This window comes from Engystomops pustulosus, chromosome 10 (assembly GCF_040894005.1).
Source record: "Engystomops pustulosus chromosome 10, aEngPut4.maternal, whole genome shotgun sequence".
Taxonomy (NCBI): domain Eukaryota; kingdom Metazoa; phylum Chordata; class Amphibia; order Anura; family Leptodactylidae; genus Engystomops; species Engystomops pustulosus.
Window position 1 is genome coordinate 51,108,635 of NC_092420.1, and position 19,492 is coordinate 51,128,126.

A 19,492-nucleotide genomic window follows, 5' to 3' on the forward strand; every position below is an offset into this window, starting at 1 on the left:
TACCATATGAGACACTATACCACACACAGCGTGGAAAGTAATCTGGGCCATGGTGTACGCTTTGGTATCTCCATAAATACACATAACTACCACTCATTTACCAGGTACCAGCTCATGGGGTAGTGTGTCACAAGGCTCACTAAATTTCCTGAATCCAAGAGCCCCTTTACTTCAACCATTTACTTCAACCCCTTTCATAGTCACATGGCATGCCTGAGGTCCCTCACCATGAGGAGCAACAGCACTGCAGACAAGGCAGGCAAATAAGGAGCAATGTCACCCTGCAGATAAGTTCATAGGCTCACTTGTACAAGGGCAATGGGCATCTATGACCAGGACCATGGCACCTCCAGCAGAAAATAGAACCAGCCTGTCTCCTTGTCACCAGCCTTTATCCTTCCTCGGTCTTCAGATGACCCTCAAAGCAGGACTTGGAAAACGGCCTTGGAGTTCCAGCTTCACTTCAAACTCCACATTAGGTTGACCTCAGAATTTCTTGGCTTCCTAGGGAGTTCTCCAAAGCCACATATTGCTCTACAAGACTGACAAGGTCATCTGTATTCTAGGGGTCTCCTTTGGCAACCCAGTAAAGGACCAACTCAGGTAGTGAGTGGATAAACCGATCCATGACAACTTTTTCCACCACCTGAGCAGGAGTGCAGGTGTCAAGTTGTAGTCATTTATGAAACAGAGCAGGTTGAACATCTGGGACCTGGGAGATATTTCTTTGATGTAGCGCCAATTGTGAACCCATTGTGCCCTTACCGCCAACGTCACCCCAAGACAGGCCAAAATTTCTGCTTTAATTTTGACATGTTCTTTGGCATCTTGCAGAGTCAAATCATAGTATGCCTTTTGGGGCTTGCCAGTCAGGCAGTGGTCTAGGAACTCTGCCTACTGTTCTGGGGGCTGTTTTTAATGTTCTGGAACTCTCTCAAAAACAGAAATGACTCCACATCATCCACTGGAGTCATCTTTTGCACCAGCTTTTCTTACTCTGGTGCTGTCACTTGGGTCTGGTGCTCCTCCATGCTCTCAAAATGTGTTACTGCTTTCACCCAGGACATACAGTGCTACCACTGTGCTTTTCGATCAGACTGCCCACATCCGAAACACCATATTTGGTGGGTTGCTCAAAGATAGACACTGATTTTCAGCACAGACACAGGTGCAAATAAATGGAAGTTTATTGTCTTTTAAACTTCAAGCAAAATAAATTTGCATTGACATACCTCATACCTTATAGCATCTCCCCTAAAATATTTTCCACACTGTCAGGTACATGATAGGACTCTTAGCTACCCATGGTCTTCTGATAATCCATGATAACAATCTGGACATTTTGCCTCTTTGAAATGTGCTCTTATATCTTAGTAATTGCCAGGGCAAATTTAAAGTAGAGATGAGCTAATCTTTCATAGATTTGGTATAAATCTGTCCAATTTCAGTCACCATTTTTCTTTTTGACTTTCTTCAGATAAATCTTGTATATGCAATAAAATCAGAAGTCGTCTAAGGCTTTCTGCATGCAATCCTTTTTTTTCCTTTGCTGAGTAACCACATCATTCTTGTCCATTTTTTCAGTCAGTGTGTCTTCAATACTTTTAAAGTTTCATGCCACATGCCTGCAAGAATGGTTCTTGTGTCTGTATTTCATCCATACAACTGGCTTATAGATGATACTTGGGTGGCATCTGTATTTTTCACATCCCCATAGACTATGGGAGGACAGAACCACACACACAGTCAAGAATAAAACCTACTGAGTTTTTGTGTTTTGGGGTGCTTGGCTCATATATAGGGCTGAGTAAAATACATCTCTGTGTGTATGAGCCCATAGAAATACATGGGGATGTGAGTTACCTTTACAATGGCTAGGATACATGTGGAAAATATGTTCACTTGCATGAGGGCTAACATACCTGCTAAAATATCCAATCAATAGATTATGACCCAAATTGATTCTTACTCCCTCTCCAAACATACATATTGTCCTTTACTATCCAATTATAACATGCCCTCACCTTTATGGTTTCCCCTTGATATCCCATGATAATAGCCTTTCTGTGCAGATGCTTCACCATTTCCTATGATGTCCTATAATAAAAGCTTTTTACATGTTGACCAGAATAGTATATTGTCAATACATACTGCCCCACATTTATCAAAAACAGTGCAAACTGCACTACTATATTTGCAGTTTGTCTGTGTAGTGTGCAGGGTGCACGGTCTTCATGAATGTGGTACTCCCTCCACTGCTCCGACAGAGCGCACCAACTTTTTTTGGTGCACCTTTAACATGGGATGTGTGACACATTTCGGAGTCTGCATAATAAATGTGCCCTTTTCAGTGCACAATTTTGTGTTGAGTCAGGTATAGTGCAGCCATGTGTCACATATGTGGCACAGACATGTGCAAGCAGTTTTCACATAAAAGAGCATGCAAAGTCCAACAGAAAACTAGTGCAGGGACTTTAATAAATCTAGGCCACTGTGCCATGAGAGTAGTTTTACCTGATTGTTATATGGAAGAAAATGTACATAAAATGGATTTATCATAATGTTTTCTTACTGCGTTTTACTAATTTTGCAGAATGAAAAAAAATATAAAGCCTTCTTAGGCATAAAATTTGGAAAAAAATTGAACTTGTTTTTTGTGGGTTGAGCTGTAGTTTTTGCCATCTTGGGGTAGAAGTATTTTGAAATTTTATTTTCTATTTTTTGTGAGATGCCAAAAAAATTCACATGTTAAGAAATCTTACAACTGCAGAAAAAAAATATGTGTGTTTTTTTATTTACCTAATGAAGTGTTTCTTTTATAGAAAAGTAAAGTCTTTAGGAGGCACTACTTTTTAGATCTACTTTGGGATTTGGACAAGGAATCATACAGAGATAGCATAAATATAGGCTGATAGAATTACTTTAAGATGCTGATGGCTGTCCTTGATCAGGCCACTATGGGGACAGTATTTCCATAAGGTTGTGTGAGGAGGCAGAATATGGGACACAAGATTGTAAAAGCGCTTAAACACCATTATTATGATTCAGGATAATCATCTAACCCTCTATTCAGTCATAAAAAAATATTAACAACTTAACAACGATTGGAGTATGTCACATGTCAGATAAGAATATATTGCCAGGGTCCACAGGCTTAGACCTCTCCATACATTGTGGGTGTTAGTAGCAGTATTACAATATAAGGTTTAACCCCTTTGTGCACCAGGACATACTATTTTGTCCTGTTGCTGCAGGGGGGTGTATGGAGAGAGCTCAAGGGGCTGACCTCTTTCCATACACAGCGGGTGTCAGCTGTATAATGCAGCTGACACCTCCTTGTTACTGCCACGGTAACTGCTGGCACTGATCGCGGCTGTAAACATGGTAAGTGCTATGGTCGAACCTGACCACAGCACCTAACATCGCTGCTGATGCGCGCTGCTCTGATGTTTCCAGCTTTCCAGAACAATGCATGGAATATTAAATGGTGTCACTAAAAGTACAATTTGTCCAGTAGATAACAAGTCCTCACACATCTCTGTAAATGTAAAAATAAAAAAGTTATCTCTTTTGAAATGAGAGCAGTAAAAAGGCATGCAAAAATGACCCCCCTAGAGTTCAAGCATGGATCATTAAATAATGACACAAGTCCTTATACATCTTTAACAGGAACTGTATAGATTTTTTAAAAAATTTCAGGACATTTTATGCCATTGAGAGGAATTTGTCACCAGGCACCCTTTTTGAGCCTCCTAAAAGTCACCATAGACAACACATAGCTTATCACCAAGGCTGTTTTTATACAACTTCTGGCATTAGTGGTTAAAATAATAACTTATATTAACCCCTTCCCAACATTTGACGTAATAGTACTGCATCGCGGGAGGTGCGTTCCCGCAAAATGCAGTACTATTACGTCAAATAAGACTATGCATAAAAAACCATGTCCACATAAAGAAGACATTCGATAAATGTTAGTTATTAAGTATTTTTGCGGTTATGACTATGTATGGAAAAAGTAGAACATTTTGAAGTTTGAAAATCAAGAATTTTTCCAAATTTTCACCAAATATGTGATTTTCTCATAAATAAATGCAAAACATACCACCAAAATTTTTCAACTAACATGAAGTACAATGTGTCACGAGAAAACTATTTTAAAATCACTTGGATATGTTAAAGCGTTCCGAAGTTATAACCACTTATAGTGACACAGGGCAGATTTGAAAAAATGGGCCATGTCAGGAAGGTGTCTCGACGTGCAGCACTAGTACGGCGCGCGCCGGGTCCCGGTGCATGGAGAGGGCTCGCGGGCCGAGGAGGAGGCAAATTCACAGATAACCAGCATTTTTCAGAGGGATGGGGGACTGTGCTCTGTGCTGAACATGTCCCAGGGACACAGGACAAGCAGACATGAAACCAGGTAAACTTTAATAAAAGTTGTTTTAACAACTAAACCCAGAAGTTTTATTAACACAGTTTGGGATAAGCTATCTATTGTCAATGGGAACATGGAGGAAGCTCAAAATTGTGCTTTTGTGACAGATTGTATCAATGACTCTCCCTCAGCCACTGAAAAACCTGCCTGTTTAGAGTTTTCATAGCTCCTCTATTATCCCCTTCCTGCCAATGCCCTTTTTCCTTTTCGGATTTTTTTGCTCCCCTTATTTCAAAATCAAACACTTTTTTATTTTTCAATGTACAGAGCTTTATAAGGGCTTGTTTTCTGAGTAACCAGTTACTCAGTACTTTCTAGTACTTTTCTTCGCCATGCACTGGAAAGCTCCATTTTGTTCTGAGCACCATATTTGCGACTTTCGCTGTGCACTGTAAATGATGATACTTCCTCTTTATTCCTTTGGTTGTTGTGATTAAGGAGATACAAAATTTATATAAATTTAAATTGGTTTTAAGAGGGTTTAAAAAATTAAAATGTTTTGTACAAAAAAATTCTTCATTTTGCCATATTCTGAAGCTAATAACTTTTTTATATTTTGGCATATGGAGCTGTGTAAGATGACATGATGCATTTTCATGGTTACCCTTTGGGGACTGTACAACCTTTTGATCACTTTTTATTCAATTTTGTATGTGGTTAAAAATATGAAAAAAGTGGCAATTCGGACATCTAAGCGCTATTTTCCCTCAGGGGTTCACCATTTTTATTTAATAATAGATGGGACATTATGGATACAGCTTAACCTAACATGTTTATGGATTTTATAGTTTTTTTCTGTCCTAGGACAAAAAAAGGGTGGATTTAAACTTTTACTTTTTTTTCAATTTTCAATTGTTATTTTTTTTTTAAATGTTATTTTTACTCTATTTCTAGACTCCCTAGGGTACTTTAACCCTAGTGGGTCTTATAATTGACATAATATACTGCAACACTACAACATTGCTGTGTATTTTAAATTCAATTGATATGTAAAAGAGCCTACCACGGAAACCTCCGTTAGGCTCTTAGCTTTCATAGCAACCGGCTGATGGATACAAGATTGCACTTGATGGTGGCAATAAAACACCCATTATAGGTGCCATAATGCAGCTAACAACTGCTGTGTACAGATATGTCACATGTCGGTAAGGGGTTACATTTTTTATTAAATGATAATTAAAAATTAATGATGTTGTTGTTGCTATTGCCTAGGTGGCCCTACAACTTTAACTTTCGATATCCTTTTAGGTCTGATGTTTAAGTTAAGGTCTAGGACTCCACACCCCCCCACCCCTCTCTCTTGTTGCATCCTAGAATATTTCTGACAGGCAATTGCTATTGTCAAAAACCTGAAGTTTTTTTCATACCTGCATGTTATTGTCCCCTAGTCTCATTCTGGGTAGTGTAAAAAAGGGAACTTAATTTTCTCCATGTTTTCATTATCCTCACAAATGTTGGGCTTGCAGCAGTACTTTACATTTAAATTATCTACCCTTCCTATTTTTGCAATAATTATGAGAATAAAAGGTACCCCTCTAACTTCATGTATTGGAGTGGTTTAGACAGAGGGACATGCAAATAGAAATGACTGTACAGCCCCTTCTATGCACAATAAGGACAAGGGATATCAGAGGAAGTCCCGAGTCCTGAGCCTAGGGGTCATGTCACCCACAGCTCCTGGCGGCAACCAACAAACTTTAATAGGGTAAGTATAATACAAGTCACCCTATTAATTATTATTCTTACCCTGTTAAAGTTTGGTATAAATGGCCAAACTCCTTTATTTCTATTCTGCATTATTTATAAGTTTGTCCACTCTGAAGAAGTTTTTTACTCAGATAAGATGTATTATTATTATTTTAATCTTTACTTCTAATATTTAATAATAGAAAGTTTTTTAAAACTGAAGACACATAATAAAATAAATGTACCTTAATATTTAGCTCCCATGCTGAAAAACCTACATTTTGCTTTGCAAAGAAAAAAATGAAATTTAAGTCAGACAAAAATCAAAATAGTACTAATGAAAACTATAAAAAAATAAAAAATAAACTTAACATTCATAAAGTTATTATAAAGGAAAATTAGTTGTAACTGTGGTGAACAGTCTATGGACCAGAGAGTTCAGACAATATCCAACTGATAATTTGTTTTATGATCTAGTCAACAAGGGAACATGCAGTAGTAGCCAAGGTAATCCTTGGAGTAATGGATTAAGCAACTCAAGAGGGACATAGTACAAGAACTTTTACGAAACTTCAGTAGAAAAGTGTGTAATGTGGTGTAAAAGTGGCATATTAAGTTACTAAGGCATGATGCTTAAAAGTTCCAATAGAGGCAGAGTCAAAGTAAAAGTCAATTTTGATATTTTTTATGCATGCAAAAATCATAAGGCTAAGGCAATGACACTCTGCATTTAAGTTCCATTTCAGACAGCTTCAGCCAACCCAATTATATGGAGGCTTGTGGATGAGATCAGAAGCAGAAGTCTTTGGAGCAAATGAATTGGATAAGCTGTCATCACTTGAGAGGCTACGATTAGATACTCTCTAAATCACAAATCAATAGAAATAGCCAGTGACATCAGGTCATCAAGTGTAGCTGAGTAACCCCTCAAGGCTATCTCATCTGCCCAGAAAGACTGTCATAAAGGCCACCATGAGGGCCTTGTTGTTCTAAGTTAATTCATAAGTTAGAGTATGGACACCAGTAGCTTACTGGTATACAGTTTGGGTGCATTGACAGAGAAGTTATAGTTTAGTTCTTGCAGTCTAAATGATTCATACACTACTAAGGACAGGACTAAAGATTATCACTTTAGAATGGCGCCCATAATAAGTATAGATCAATGCCATGGAGAATTGCTGCAATAATGGAACTGTAGCTTGACAACTGATCTGAAAAGAACCGGGCACTGTTGCATGGCATTGAGGGGACAGATGAGGACTGTGTTTAGAGAGTATGTTGCAATCAGGGCAGGTAATACAGGTAAAAGTGTCCAAGCTCCCAAAAGAGTAGGTGAAGAGCTAGTTTCCAAGTAAATGTGTAAGGGGTTTTTTGCGATATTTAAAAACTTAAATAAATATTAAATAGTAATAGAAAATAAGATGAATGTGTGAGAGATATATTTCTCTACAGGCGTCATCTTCTCCAACCAAAAGCCTTGTCTTGTCTAAGCCAGGGGTCATGTTGTCAACTCAGAAGCCATGTCATGATTCAAACATCACTTTGTGTGAACTGTTTAGAAATTACTTTGTCCTCGCTATTGTTTAGATTGTCTTTTCTGTAGCTTCTCTGCTTGAAGGCCAAGTTGTGACTTATACAAAGCTAACACAAGGGCAATTAGTATAAACATTCTGTCTCTCCCTATTTTATTATTTTTCCAATAATGAAGTTCATTTGGTAAAAATGTCTAAAAGGGGAGGCTCTGGTATATGCAGCTCGCCTATAGAATTTCAGTATTAAGTATTTTATCACGTAGTCATGCCCCTATGCAGATCATTTTCTGTGTTTTAAATATGCGGCTTTACGCTAATAAAGATTGTGATTCTGCATTCTGTAAGAGACTGGAGTGTGTGTCTTGGTTCCTGCTCATATACCAGTAGCCATTTTAGTTATAGAAGTTAATTCACAAGTTACCTTATAACTGTTTGAGCCCTAGATAATGATCTCCAACAAATGTTTGTGTATATAAAACTTGTTTCAGTTTACTCCCAAACAATTAACATTTGAGATCTAAAAACGGAAGATTAAAGTGGTTTTCTCACAAACTTAACCCCTTATCACCGCCACTAGTTTTCAGCTCAATGACCAGACTCGATTTTTCAAATCTGACATGTCTCACGATAATTGGTTATAACTTCGGAACGCTTTAACATATCCGGGTTATTTTGAGAATGTTTTCTCGTGACACATTGTACTTCATGTTAGTTATAAAATTTAAGTGATAAGTTTTGCGTTTCGTTCTGAAAAAAAAGTGAAAATTTGGCAAAAGTTTGTAAAAATTCTTCATCTTCCAAGTTTGAAATGTTCTGGTTTCCAGACAAGATGTAAAACTACCCAAAAAGTTTGATAATTAACATTTACAGAATATCTCCTTTATGTTGGGATGATATTTTATGCTTTCGGTCATTTTTCTAGGATGTTATGAGGCACAGAACTTTAGGTGCGATTTTTCTTATTTTCATGAAAATTGCCAAAACTCACATTTTGAGGGACAACTCAGCTTTCAGGTGACTTTGAGAGGCCTAAATAATAGTAAAACCCCATAAATTACCCCACTATAGAAACTTCACCCCTCAACGTATGTAAAACAAGTCCATTAACCCTTTAAGTGTTTCACATGGGTTAAAAAATATGGACCTGCGATTTAGAAACTATAGAATTATTTTTGGAAAATACATTCATTTAGGCCAAAACTGACATTTTCAGAATAAATTAAATGATGAAACGCACTGCAACGCTTGATGCCCAATTCCTCCCGAGTTTACTGATACCCCATATGTGGTGGTAAACTGCTGTACGGGCGCACGGCCGAGTATAGAATGAATGGAGGCGCCATTCACAGCAGATTTGTATTGTCACATTGTACGACCTATATATTTTTTTCTTTTTGGTAATGCGAACATATGAGGGCTCATTATGTATGGGATGAGATACAATGTATAGATAATTTATTTTGGGAGTCTAAAGCTTATTCATGAGATTTTATTAACTATTTCAAGTGGGACACAAACAAAATCATCAATTTTTATTTTGGATTGTTAGCATTTTTTTTCCCCCGCTCACCGTAACGTAAAAATAATATTTTATCTTTATTCTTTGGTTCACTACGATTGCGGTGATACCTCATTTATATAGTTTTTCTTATTTTCGCTCAATTTTTTTCTGAGCAAAACCAATATTGGAGAAAATCGCATTGTTTTTACTATTGACAACTTTTCAGGGCCATAACTTCTGTATTTTTCTGTTGTCAGATCTGGTTGAGGGCTTATTTTTTGCGAAAACAGTTGTTCTTTTCAGTCGTATCATATTAGGGAATGTAACTTTTTTTGATAACTTTTTAGAACATTTTTTGTGATGGTGTTTGAAAATTGCATATTATGGGAAGTTTTTCGAGTTTTTTTTTACGTAGTTCACCGAGCGGGTTCAATATTGATTTAGATTTATTGTACAGATTAATACGGACGCGGTGATACCAAATATGTACGTGTTTTTGTGTTTTATTTACTTTATTTGCATTTTATGTGATACTGGGGAGATTATGGGACTTTTATTTTATTTATTTATTTAATTATATTATAAAAAGATTAAATTTTTTTTTTTAACTTTTTTTACACTTTCTACTTCTTGGCTTGAATAAGCGATCATCCGATCACTTATTCAAGCCTTTACACTGCAATACACTTGTATTGCAGTGTATACTGTAAGTAACTGAGCATGCTGAGCATGCTCAGTTACACACAGCCGGGTCCTGCCAGGAGGCGGAACCCGGCACAGAGAGGAGCCGACAGCCCCGGGTCACTCGTCGGAACCCGGGGCTGAGGCAGGAGGGATAAGCACACCGGGGGGGTCCGATCCACAGGGGACACACTTGCACGCCGCGGTCATGCTTGACCGCGGCGTGTAAGGGGTTAAACACCCGGGATCGGAGTGTCACAGCCCGACACCGGCACTATAATAACCCGGTGTCCCGAAAACTTCTTCTGACGCGCCGGCGTAGAAAGGCGTACGCGTCAGAAGAAGTACCCTTAATGACCGCCGTAAAAAGCCGATAGGGCGGTCATTAAGGGGTTAAGTTAGGACCTATCCGACAGATCCCCTCGTTTTCACGATCTGTTGTGGTCTCAGCACTGAGAACCCCACTGATCAGCAAGTTAGGCCCTATCCAGTGGATAGGGCCTAACTTTAGTTTGTGGGAAAACCCCTTTGAGGTGGATTTTCCTTTTTTAATTATTGTACTCTATTTCTTCCTCTTATTATTATTACAATTATAATTTTCTTTTTTTATGTTTCATCTGTATCAGTAGAAGTAATCATAAAAAATCTTACCTCATGTATTACAGGATTTGATAAAGACCTAAGTGATTTACTATTCTGAGCAAGAACATCCAGTTGCTCAGAAAGGCAGACTGATGTCAAGCAGATATGGCTCTACATATATTATATTTTTATGAATGTAGAAACACAAATGATACAAGTAATTACAAAGCATAATATAAGTCAATGAACAAACAACACAACTATAGGGTTTTGACAAAATACAGAATCCAAACAGGCACTCTGCACGCTACCCACAGATTAATGGGTCACATTTGTCAAATCAGCAGAGATGTTGTTATCATTTTTTCACTAGGGTGAGTAATAAGATTAAAATTATTATTAAGAAATAAACTTTTTACAGCCTTCATTTATCAAAACTATAAGTACCCGAAATTGCACACCAGCTCTTTAGAAATGCAGCGATGTCCTAATAAGAAATAAACAATGACTTTAAATTCTCAAAATATCTGATAATACTGAAAATACTTTCACCGTAAAGAATAGTACAGGGACATCATACTGTGTCCATACAAATGTATAGGCTCTAGCTTGACCTCTATATCCTCTAAATGTTATACTGAGAAACACACAGGTATATTTTTGTATTCTGATAGTTCATCATGGCATCCCACATTACTTCTAGAGAAGTATTGCAAAAAAAGGAAATCCCTCTTCATTAGCCCAAGGGGTGGGGACACATACACACTACTGAATGTATGCAGGGAACAGGGTGTTTTTCTGCAGTGATTTAATGAACTAGGGAATGGAATGATTTGGAATTCCAAACCTGAGATTTTAGATGAAGTTCAAAAAAAGAAAATAGCATGCTAAGATATTAAACTATGACTTCTTTACTCCAATAACTAATGGCTTCACTACTAGAAGGGTCATAATGATATATGTTATACATACTCCTTGGAGTCAGAACATTCATCATCAGATGGATTGGTTTCATCTTCTGACTGGTCACTGAGAAGATCACATGGTTGGATGTTTGCGTTATCGGCAAGTTCAAGCACAGGTGCAATACTGGGTCTCCTTCCTTCTTTACTAACTTCCGAGGGGAGGGTTAGATTTGGGCCACTTGGAGAGTGGCAACCAGTGTCTTGTAAATCTATTGCCACTGTGCCTGCAAATAACAATATAGAGAGTATTGTCAAATTAAATCTTCTGAAAGTGACTACATTAAATCTACATGACCTTTAGTTACCTCATATAAATAAAAGAAATTCACACATGCAGATGATATTTACATAGCTACTTTCCATCTACGGGAATTTCTAGATGAGTTTAGCTTGGTTGACAATGTTGTGTCCAACCTGCAAAATGTATTGTTTCATACATTTTGTCTGTTTAGCATGGAGATAATATTTCACTTTTCATTTTAGTTTCACTGGTTGTTAGCCAAGGGCAGGGTTTAGGAGTAATAGTTCAAAATAGTTGAATAAAAGTTCATAGTTCAAAATGTTTAGGTTTCTTTTCTGGTTTTTGTACAGTACATGTATACTTACAGGTAATAATTTAATAGTTATAGTAATGTTATACTTCTGAACTAACATTATAGAAAACATAAAGTTATAAAGGGGAGTAAGGTGATGCTGCATTTATGAAGAGATTAATAACAACTCTACTAAAATATTATTGATTTACACAAGTAACTTTATCACAGAAGTCATTGTTGAAATAAGTTAATACAATATAGTTGATAGGGGAAATTTATCAGGGCTTGTACATTAGTTTTAAAGGCATGGAGAGGTGTGAAAAGTGGACTGTGCACTCCCTATAGCCTTTAACCAATTAGGTCGGAATAGTGACAGGTAGAGTTGCATGCGAGTGGAGAAGCCCACCTGATACATCAGGATGCCAGAAATGCTGATATGCCAGGCACGGTGAAGAGGCGGGGCTTACATCGGCATACAATGCACCGGAGCATGATAAATGTCCTCCATGTATTATACCAAAATTTCCCACTAAGGGTACATTCACATGTCAGAGTGCGGGAGAGGAGGAGGGATGAGCGCTGCTCACCCTTCCCTCTACATAGAGGAGCACAGGGCCGATCACATATGTTCTAGATTTCGCAGTGCATGGTCACTGTGTGGTGCGACAACGCATGCTCATCGCACAGTGTCCGGGTACCATAAATGTCAATGAGGAACGATATACAGCTGCAAATGATGCAGCTGCATATCGGTCCCCATTATGTTTGCAGGAATGTACCCTTACTTGTAGAACAATAGAAAAAACAAACTCAAAAACACTTAGGTAAGTTAAAGTGTTCGAAAGTTAAACCCGGATAAAGCTGGTTTTGAAAAATAGGTCTTAGTGACTAGGGGGTTAAAAGTTCTGCCTGCTGTTTTTTATCTCATCAGTCACACATTCCTGACCATAAACTGTCCACAGATGAAGGGTCATGTGATCTTATCTGTCCATGAGCGGTATATTAGGTAATTTTGTGCTGTAGGGTTCCCTTATGTTAAACTGAAGTTAAGCATCAATTTTTAATGCAAACAAAATATTTATTTCAGATGGTTGTGGAAACAAGACACATCTGACCATATTCACATTTATGGCATGCTTGATGTATGTACAGTATACTGTGAAAGTGAGATTTAATGGTCAATTTTCATTGAGAGACTTTTCCAAGTGTCACATAGTACAAAACTAGAAAAGTTAGACCATGAATAATAAGATAACCATTAACTGCATTTATTTACTAAGTTTCAATGTCGATCAAATGCCTCAAGAGGCCATCTAGATGTGGAGCACATAAGCTATAACACAACTCAATAGAGAAACTGTGAAGTTTGGTGTTTTAGAAATTATTGGTAAGACCACACCATGAATATGTATTTCATTACACAAAATCTATTCAGCAATACATCCCCACACAGGGGACACAAGCTTGCCAAGCAAAACTGGAAAGAAAAGATACAATCCTCAGTAACAGAAACAATTCTTTACACAGAGGGCTTTACAGCTGTGTGAATGCTCTCCCAACAAGAATTGTATTGGCAGGAGATGTGCATCAACTTAAAAGATGCAAATATTTCTTCAAAAACAGATGATAATATTGTCACAAATAACAGTAAAGTAGTTCATAAAATTAAAGTCAAGGTAAAATATTGCATAATTCATTTATTTATGAGTTTTGAGAGAACATTCAGGCTGGAGACATTTAAATTTAATAATCATTTAAATTTTATATTTTTTTTTCTAAAAAGTTTTATTTTGTTATTAATTCTATTTCTATTTGCAATCTGGCACCAGTCCATTCTTTTTACTCTGTTGTTATTTTATTCATGATATATCCAAAGCCATTAAAATAATAACTTCACCATACCAGCAGCTTGGAAGTATAGGCTACAGGTTTCAAATGCTTTTAGGTGTTCTAAATTATGACACATGAAGACCTGTCATAGCAACAGATCGTGGCCCTGCCATGACAGCAAGGGAGTAGGGGGTCATTTCGTTCAGTTGCTCCTACGCCATCAACCGTTAGTCTTTCAACACTAATATTGTACTGCTGTAAAGGGATATACAATATGATGTGGGCAATATTGATCCAGAGGGCTGGGTGCACTCTTCCTGCAGCATGCTTCTACACACTGTCCTAAAATATACAGCATAGTGTATGGTCTAACAAAAACAAAGGGGTTGATGCTTATTTGCCCTGTGCCTAGGTATTCCTACTATCCAAACAAGGAGAGGTCAATGGAGCTTTCTTCCCTTTCTTATATGAGGCTTTTTTCCCAAGGGTCCTTTTTCTATTCAATTTATACATTGAAGCATGGGGAGGTGGAGAGAAGACAAAGGCCCTGCACATTGTAGCGAAGAGCAATTCCTCTACACTGAAATTGCATTTTTGTGTAAATATTATATATAAAAGATTATCCCCAGATAGCCTCTTTCTTTTGTTGCTTACATATATTTACCTGTGACCTTCACAGTTTGATATTATAACTGCACTGCTCTGCCCCTCGGCATAGGGGTTATCTTAGTAAATGTTAGATGATATAATCTTAACAGCAAAACTAAATGGATTAAAATACTCTATGAGGGAGATGCGGCTGGGCTATCTTAGTATTTTTTCATGAACAATTACAACGGTAATGTATTTCTGTACTCGATTCTAGTTTTGTTGTTGTCTTCATGTTTTGAGCTTGGTTCCAGTGCTATATTTGTATACTGAGCTTATTTCTGGTTTAATATAATAAATTAAGAGGGATGGATTAAATTAACATTTGGGTAGGGCATTGTACACATATCATTAAAAAAGTAGCCACTGTTAAATTTTTGGAAATATTTCTGCCTCTTTTATTCATTCTGAATACATTTTTGGTTAAATGTGTGCAGCAATTCAAAAGCTTTTTATGGGTTAAAGAACAATTCAGACTTTGATCAAGCACACGTTACAACTTTCTTTTACATCCATATTGAATGATACTCACCCATGCTGGCAATTATACTGTGGACAGGTAGCCTGGAAGGTCCATGGTATGATGATTTGTATTTGCGTAATTTCTCAAGGTGCTCGTGTTGTTTAAAAGCGGAATTCTCTTCTTTTGTCACATGAATATAAAAGCAGGTGTCAGTAGAACTCATGATGTATCGTGGCCCTGGGTTCAGCAAGATGTTTTTGTTATCTTCTCTTTTAACGCCAATTAGGCAGACACCAAATCTAGGAGATAAGGAGGGCAGCAGTGAATCTGTGAGACAGAAAGCTTTTCACATGCTAATCATTGCTTCTTTATAAGTCATTGCATAAAAATGTAAAACCATCGAGAAAATGCTCTTACTCTTAATTCTTCTATCACAAGATGTTATCCTGCCATGACTGCCATGGGATCCCCAGTAAGGGTTCTGCCTGTCATAGTAAATGATAATGACATTGGGGCAATAAGCAGATACAAGCTGGTGGCAACCATGCCCTGCTGTCATTTGAGTACCACTCTACTTAAAGGCCATCCACCATCAGTTTGATTCATTTCTTTATGCACTAATTGTAACAGTTTTTAGTACATTATGAAACTAAATGACATTATGACTTTTAAGAAATATGTAAATGACTAGGGAGTGCTCTCAGCATTGCTGGATATTAATGTATGCAATTGGTCTTTCACCCCTTAACGCTGAAGCCACTTTTAACCATTTTTTCAAATCTGCCCAGTGTCACTATAAGTGGTTATAACTTCAGAGCGCTTTAACATATCCAAGTGATTTTGAGATTGTTTTCTCGTGACACTTTGTACTTCATGTTAGTTGAAAAATTTTGGTGGTATGTTTTGCATTTATTTATGAGAAAATCAGATATTTGGTGAAAATTTGGAAAAATTCTTGATTTTCGAACTTCAAAATGTTCTACTTTTTCCATACATAGTCATAACCACAAAAATACTTAATAACTAACATTCACCAAATGTCTTCTTTATGCCTCCGTGGTTTTTTATGCATACTCTTATTTTTATAGTATGTTATGGGGCTTTGAACTTTAGGTGTGATTTTTCACATTTTCATAAAAAAAGCTAAATCCTGCTATTGAGGGACCTGCTCTAGTTTCAAATCACTTTGAGAGGCCTAAATAAAAGTAAAACCCCATAAATTACCCCATTATAGAAACTACACCCCTCAACGTACGTAAAACAACTTTTATGAAATTTGTTAACCCTTTAATTGTTTTACAGGGGTTAAAACAAAATCCGATGCAATTTTGAAAGTGACATTTTTTTGGCTAAATGAATGTGTTCTTCAAAAAATTTACAAATTTTCATTGATTAAAATACCAAAACACTCCACAAAATTTGATACCCAATCCCTCCCGTGTATAACAATACCCCATATGTAGTGGTTACCTGCTGTATGGGCACACGCCAGGGCATCAAAGAGAAGCTGCGCCATTCAGAACAGATTATGCATTGTCACTTTTTATTGGCTATACAATCTTTATTTTTGTGACAATTTGGACATATAAGGGCTTATTTTTTGCGACATGAGATGCTCTTTACAAATACTTCATTTTAGTGGGTCATTACCTTATTGATGAGATTTTATTAACTCTTGAATGTATGGGTGAAAAGAAAATTGTCAATTTTCGTTTAATTTCTTTTTGTATTTTTGGGGGTCGTACACCGTACACTAAAAATACTATATTATCTTTATTCTACAGATCACTACGATTACGGTGATACTTCATTTATATAGTTTTTCATTTATTTTTACAATTTTACAGGATAAAAACTAATATAGAGGAAATCTCATTTGTTTCTGCATCGCCATCTTTTCGGGAACTTAACCTTAATATTTTTTGGTTGACAGAGCTAGTTTAGGGCTTATTTTTTACGTGTTGAGATGTTCTTTTCAGTGGTACCATTTTGGCGCACATAACTTTTTTTTGATCACTTTTTAGAACATTTTTGTGCAGAGATTTTATGAAAAATGTAAATTTTCGATGTGTTTTTCGGGTTTTGTTTTTACGGCGTTTACCGAGCGGGTCAATAATGTTTCTGAGTTATTGTAAGGATTGTTACGGACGCGACAATACCAAATATGTGGGGTTTTTTGGCGATTTTGTGTTTTTCTCACTTTATTGCATGTGTATAGGGAATATTTGTGTTTAGGGGACTTTAGCCTTATTTAATTAATTCTTTTTATTAAAAAAAATTTTTATTTAATGTTTTTAACTTTTTTAATTTACTTTTACATGTAAGCTTGAACAAGCGATCCACTGATCGGTCGTTCAAGCTCTTCTGTGTAATGTAACACACTGAGCATGCTGCACATGCTCAGTGTGTTACAGCCGGGTCCTGCCCATAACATATAGCCGACACCCGCAGCTTCTGGCCCCGGCTCCCTTCAGGTCCAGAAGTTTGACGTAATAGCACTGCATTTTGCGGGAACGCACCTCCCGCGATGCAGTACTATTACGTCAAATGTCGGGAAGGGGTTAAAAGTCATTTTAGCAGCAAATATTCTGTTAATTTATGCACTAAAAACTGTTCCGATTAGTGCATAAAGAAAGAAGCACGTCATGCTAGATGTCCTTCATACAATTAACACACGCGATTAGTGCAGATCATAATGTAGTAAACATCTTTCCTGTAGGGAGAGCGCTCTGTCCACCAGTTTTAATAGTACAACACTCATCGAAAAGGGGTTTTTCCACTGGCCTCATCATGTGCAGCATTAAGTAGCTTTTCCTATTTTGCCCCTACAAAGCTCTCTGGAAACTAAAATTTTGTGTGAACAAGTGAAGGGGGTGGAGAGTAGCTTCATCTAATCATTTTGCTAATCCAGAAAGATTTTGCTTGTAGGACATCAGGATTAAGTCTGAGTAAGGGACATGTCAGGCAAACCTCACAGATCATGATATAAAATGAGGACTGCATGACTTAATCTAACTGATTTCTGCTCTTGTGACTAGTTATTTGCATATGTATTTAAAAGCCTTTAACTGGAACACCCCTGGTGGCAATAACCTCCAATGATCTTCTCTGCAGACTTCCATACAGCACACTTGTACATTATTAAAAAACTGGTATTCATTGCAGCTCAAAATATAAATTCCATAAAACACAATATTTATAAACAAACATAATATTCCATTAGGAAACAAACAACATAAATTAAAGAAAATCTACCATCAAAATCAAGCATTAATAATTAATTGGGGGCACCTACTTATAGATCCAGGCATGTGAGTGTGGTATTCTTCTTATATTTCTTATGCATTGCATCACTCACTTAACTCTCGACCTCTCCAATCTATTCTTCACGCCGCAACCATGCTTGTCTTTCAGACCTAAACCTACACAGATGCCTCCAGTTTGTACCAGTCACTGCACTGTTTGCCCATCTTTTAACGAATACAGTTTAAAATAATAACCCTCATCCACACTGTGCGGCACCTTGTTACCTTTCCTCTCTATCTCACTCTATTGCCAAACTCTTCCGTGCTCTTCGATCTCTCTTCTATCTAAAGTTTAAAACAAGTTCTTAAAACCCATCTCTTTGGCAGGTCTATTACACTCGCTACCCGCATGAAATTTCAACTCCCTCTTTACTAACCCAATATGTGTCCTCGTCCAGTCTGCTATCTGGCAAACACCGGATACCAAGCTCCAGGTTTCTCTGAAGTCACATTCACCTTGGACCTTGTAAATAAGATGGGTCGCTTGTTCAAGCAGTAGCATCTTTATTATTTTATTAAAAAATTATTTTATTCTGTTCCTTTATAAAGAATGGCTGAACCATTTCACAAGCTTGTATACCCTGTGTCACCCCCTTCACCCTCATAGACTGTAAGCTCTTGCAAGCAGGGCCCTCACACCTATTGTTCACTCCTATGACGGCTTGTACTCTTGTAATGTCTTATTATATTTGTATATGTCCCCAATGAGTTGTAAAGAGCTAAAGAATATGATGGTGCTATATAAATAAGCATCACATTTTAAATTTATTCTAATGAGCCTGAAGTTCTGCTTGGGGTATCTGGCTTCAAAGCGTTTTACTCTGCCTCCCACTCTGCTCTTCCCTCCCTTTACCTGCTGTCATCTCATTGCACACAGTAGTGCTCCTGCACATTGTCTTTGAAACTGCAGAATAGAAGGGCTCTGATAACACTCACAGGAGTCCTTCAAACTCATTAGAATAATTTTAAAAGTTGATTTTTGGAGGAAGGAGTAAGTGCTCTAGTTTAACATGCTTTATTTTGATGGTAGTTTTAAGTAAAAAAATACATGAACTGCCATTTTAAAGGCTCACTAAAGAATTCTGTTTCACATGCTATAAAGATTTCCAAACTAAAACAGCATTTTATGTAATTCTGAAATAAATATCCCCTTCTTCCTAATAAAAGTAAATTGTATTGTTACTTTAGTAAGACTAGTGGAATGAGTTTGCTTTGATTGTGGGTGTAATATTAATTTAATATGGTATCTCCATGTGATGCTTTTTGACATATCATAGCTACACAAAATATCTGTGCATATTTGATATGCCTTGAATGTATGAAAG

General features: G+C 37.1%; 1 protein-coding gene across 8 annotated transcripts in view; it reads right to left on the reverse strand.

Moving 5' to 3' along the window:
• The window catches only part of KCNT2 (potassium sodium-activated channel subfamily T member 2), a 537,964-nt gene that overhangs the window by 118,741 nt on the left and 399,731 nt on the right, over positions 1-19,492 (reverse strand). For all 8 annotated transcript variants that reach the window (XM_072126927.1, XM_072126928.1, XM_072126923.1 and 5 more), the window contains exons 16-17: positions 14,932-15,161; positions 11,393-11,609 (exon numbers count right to left, since the gene is read on the reverse strand). In XM_072126927.1, the coding sequence (XP_071983028.1) occupies positions 11,393-11,609; positions 14,932-15,161 (447 nt within the window). The remainder of the gene's footprint in view (positions 1-11,392; positions 11,610-14,931; positions 15,162-19,492) is intronic.